Source organism: Astatotilapia calliptera, chromosome 3, assembly GCF_900246225.1.
Source record: "Astatotilapia calliptera chromosome 3, fAstCal1.2, whole genome shotgun sequence".
NCBI lineage: Eukaryota > Metazoa > Chordata > Actinopteri > Cichliformes > Cichlidae > Astatotilapia > Astatotilapia calliptera.
Genome location: NC_039304.1, coordinates 51,487,693 through 51,492,034, shown reverse-complemented (window position 1 = coordinate 51,492,034; position 4,342 = coordinate 51,487,693). Strand labels below are relative to the sequence as shown.

The 4,342-nt window shown below is 42.5% G+C and overlaps 1 protein-coding gene across 2 annotated transcripts; it reads left to right on the top strand.

The window, feature by feature from the left end:
- Nucleotides 1-581: 581 nt before the first annotated feature.
- On the top strand, nt 582-2,150 carry LOC113019675 (nuclear factor 7, brain-like). Of its 2 annotated transcripts, XM_026163469.1 has the most exons (2): nt 582-1,951; nt 2,081-2,150. In XM_026163469.1, exons 1-2 carry the CDS (start codon nt 582-584, stop codon nt 2,148-2,150), a joined length of 1,440 nt encoding a protein of 479 aa, XP_026019254.1. The 2 variants fall into 2 exon arrangements, with proteins under 2 accessions (XP_026019254.1, XP_026019255.1); XM_026163470.1 differs by lacking the exon at nt 2,081-2,150 and having other exon boundaries at nt 582-1,993.
- Nucleotides 2,151-4,342: the final 2,192 nt, after the last annotated feature.

Sequence of the window (4,342 nt, the reverse complement as noted above, 5' to 3'; positions counted from 1 at the left end):
TAAGTGAATCCACCTTAACACCACCTGTGTGTGTGTGACTGCATTACACTCCCACTGCTGGGAACCTGAACAAGAACCAGAACAAAGTCTAAAATAGAAGCTGACAAACAGCTGCACCACCGAGTGACACTTTATTTTATAAACTTCACAACAGGTTTCATGTTGTGACCTGTGGAGGTGAAAAGACACAAAACCTGTTTTACAGCTTTTGAGCTGCAGGCAGGATTGAAACACACCTTAGTTAAAAGTCAAACAGCAACATTTTCTCCTCCCCTCACGTCACTCAAATGTGACAAACCAGGAAACAGGAAGTTCTTCGTCCTCAGTAAAGAGAGACGCACAGACGATCAGACTGAGCTCAGACCAAACTAGCAGCTTCCTCTGAGTGAGTCCAGCTACAGGAGAGAAAAGTGGAAAACTCCAACACTGCTGCTTCAAGCTGCTGACGCTCCACACACTGAATGTGAGTTTGAGCAAAAACACGACTCAAAGGAAGTTTCAGTGAAGGTGGTAGAGGAGGGAGGGGAGCCAGGACTGACTGTACTTCCTGTCTGCTGTTTTCAGCTTCACTCACAGACTCAATGGCTTCCAGATCAGAGGAGGCTCTCTGCTGTCCGGTCTGTCAGGAGGTCTTCAGAGATCCTGTTCTTCTGTCATGTAGCCACAGCTTCTGTAAAGACTGTCTGAATAGATGGTGGAGAGAGAGACCAACACACGAGTGTCCAGTTTGTAACAGAAGATCTTCAAAGGAGGATCCACCTTTAAATCTGGCTTTAAAGAACCTGTGTGAGTCGTTCTTACAGGAGAGAGATCAGAGAGCTTCAGAGGATCTCTGCAGTCTGCACTCTGAGAAACTCAAACTCTTCTGTCTGGACCATCAGCAGCCAGTGTGTCTCGTCTGCAGAGACTCAGAAAAACACACCAATCACAGATTCAGACCCATCGATGAAGCTGCACAACAACACAAGAAGGAACTTCAGGAAATTCTGGAGCCCTTAAAGAAGAAGTTAAAGGTTTGTGAAGAAGTTCAAGTGGAGTTTGATCAAACAGCAGAACACATTAAGGTCCAGGCCCGACACACAGAGAGGCAGATTAAGGAGCAGTTTAAGAAGCTTCACCAGTTTCTAGCAGAGGAAGAGGAGGCCAGGCTGGCTGCACTGAGGGAGGAAGAGGAGCAGAAGAGTGGGATGATGAAGGAGAAGATGGAGGCTCAGAGCAGAGAGATAGCAGCTCTTTCAGACACAGTCAGAGCCACAGAGGAGGAGCTGAGAGCTGAAGACATCTCATTCCTGCACAACTACAAGGCTGCAGTGGAAAGAGTCCAGCGCTGCCCCCTGCTGGATGATCCACAGCTGCCCTCAGGAGCTCTGATAGACCAGGCCAAACACCTGGGCAACCTGACCTTCAACATCTGGAACAACATGAAGGACGTGGTCTCCTACACTCCTCTCATTCTGGACCCAAACACTGCAAATCCAAACCTCATCCTGTCTGAAGATCTGACCAGTGTGACTGAAGGAGGAGAGAAGCAGCAGCTTCCTGATAATCCAGAGAGGTTTGATCATTCCTGCTCTGTCCTGGGCTCTGAGGGCTTTAACTCAGGGACTCACAGCTGGGATGTTGAAGTTGGAGAAAGTACAATGTGGAGACTGGGTGTGTTAGCAGAGTCTGTGCAGAGGAAGGGAGTCATGCTGTCTGTATTATGGTCAATAGGGTTCAATAAAGGTAAATACTCAGCACACTCACCATCAGCTCCTCACACTGATCTCTCAGTAGAGAAGACGTTCCAGAGGATCAGAGTGAATCTGGACTGGAACAGAGGAAAGCTGTCGTTCTCTGATCCTGATACTAACACACACATACACACCTTCACACACACTTTCACTCACAGGATGTTTCCATACATTGGCACCTACGAAGAAGTGAAGGTGTGTCCGTTGAAGGTGTCAGTGTCAGTGCAGCAGATGAGTTGAGGATGATGATGTTTCTAATGTTGTTTCCTGTCAGTGAGTTGAAGCTGTTAAACTGCAGCTGTCCTCCTGCTGCCTCGTTGTTCCAAAGCTCTTTGTTTCTCTTTTAGTTTCACTGTTTCTTTCTGTTTCTGCTGTCCACCTTTTCACATGGAAAATCATTTCACTGTTTCTCACTGAATGACTCCCCAAACTAGATTTGAAATTCTATCAAGTTTCTAATCATTACAAGTGATTCATGTTTCTATTTGATGTGTAAATGGAGATGATTTAGTTTGCTGGGATATGGACTGACATGTGTTGAATGGGAGGAGCAGTTTGTTGTTGTCTTCTTGTCTGTTTATGACAACAATAAATATGTTGTTGAAACAATGATTCATGTTTAACTCCATAGGCAAGGCAAGGCAAGGCAAGGCAAGTTTATTTGTATAGCACAATTCAACAACAAGGTGATTCAAAGTGCTTTACAGAGACATTAGAAACAAAAACAAATAAAAAGCATGATTTAAAATTGATTAAAACAAGCAAATAAACTAACTAACTAATTAACAAACAAACAAACAAACAAACAAACAAACAAAACAGTATATAAAATCAAAACAGATAAAATCAGAACAGTAGATAAAATCAGTAGTTAATGTATGTTTTGAAATTTAAGCTTAAAAGTGTGGATTTGGTGCTTTATTCAAATGCAGCTGAGAATAGGTGAGTCTTCAACCTGGATTTAAATAAACTGAGTGTTTCAGCTGATCTGAGGCTTTCTGGGAGTTTGTTCCAGATATAAGGAGCATAAAAGCTGAATGCAGCTTCTCCGTGTCTGGTTCTGACTCTGGGAACTGATAAAAGACCGGATCCAGATGACCTGAGGGATCTGGAAGGTTCATACTGGGTCAGGAGGTCACTGATGTATTTTGGTCCTAAACCATTCAGAGCTTTATAGACCAGCATCAGAACTTTGAAGTCTATCCTCTGACGGAAGGGCAGCCAGTGTAAAGACCTCAGAGCTGGACTGATGTGGTCCACTTTTTTGGTCTTAGTGAGGACTTGAGCAGCAGAGTTCTGAATGAGCTGTAGTTGTCTGACTGATTTTTTAGGTAGACCTGTAAAGATGCTGTTACAGTAATCAAGCCTACTAAAGATGAATGCATGGACTAGTTTTTCCAGGTCCTGTTGAGACATCAGATCTTTTATCCTTGAAATATTCTTGAGGTGATAGTAAGCTGACTTTGTTATTGTCTTAATGTGTTTTTCTAAGTTTAGGTCTGCATCCATCACTACACCCAAATTTCTCGCCTGGTTTGTGGTTTTTAGATGTATAGATTGAAGTTCTCTGGTGACCTGTAATCATTTTTCTTTGGCGCCAAAGACTATTACCTCAGTTTTGTTTTTGTTTAGCTGGAGAAAATTGTGGCACAACCAGTCATTAATTTCCTCAATGCATTTACCAAGAGCCTGTACAGGGCCTCGGTCTCCTGGTGACATTGTGATATATATTTGTGTGTCATCTGCATAGCTGTGGTAGTTTATTTTGTTGTTCTTTATAATCTGTGCCAGTGGGAGCATGTAAATGTTAAACAGAAGGGGTCCCAAGATGGAACCTTGGGGAACTCCACATGTGATACTTGTCTGCTCAGATGTGAAGTTACCTATTGATACAAAGTATTTCCTGTTTTCTAAGTATGTTTTGAACCAGTTTAGTACAGTTCCTGAAAGACCTGTCCAGTTCTCCAGTCGTTTGAGTAATATGTTGTGGTCAACTGTACCAAATGCTGCACTGAGATCCAGTGAAACTAAGACTGACATTTTTCCACTCTCTGTATTCAGACATATGTCATTGAACACTTTGGTCAGAGCGGTTTCAGTGCTGTGGTTCTGTCTAAAACCTGACTGGAAGGCATCGTAGCAATTATTCTGTTTTAAGTAATTGAGCTGTTGAGAAACTGCTTTTTCAATGATCTTACTTAAAAATGGGAGATTTGAGATCGGCCTGTAGTTGTTCATTTGTGTCTTGTCAAGATTGTCCTTTTTCAGTATAGGTTTGATTACAGCAGTTTTTAGTGATTCTGGAAACACACCTGATAATAAAGAAAAGTTGACGATCTGTAACAGGTCTGACTCTAAAGTCTTTGAGACCTTTTTGAAAAAACTTGTTGGCAGGACATCTAAACAGCAGGAGGAGGAGTTCAGTTGACCTAAGATGTCCTCCAGGTCTTTGCTGTTAATCGGGTGAAACTGTTTCATGGTGTTTAAACAGTTTTTTGGTGGACACAGTACATATCCTGGATCTGCTGTTGATGTACCAATTGCTTGTCTAATCTTTTGGATTTTTTCAGTGAAGAATTTGGCAAAGTCATTGCAGGCCATGGTTGAAT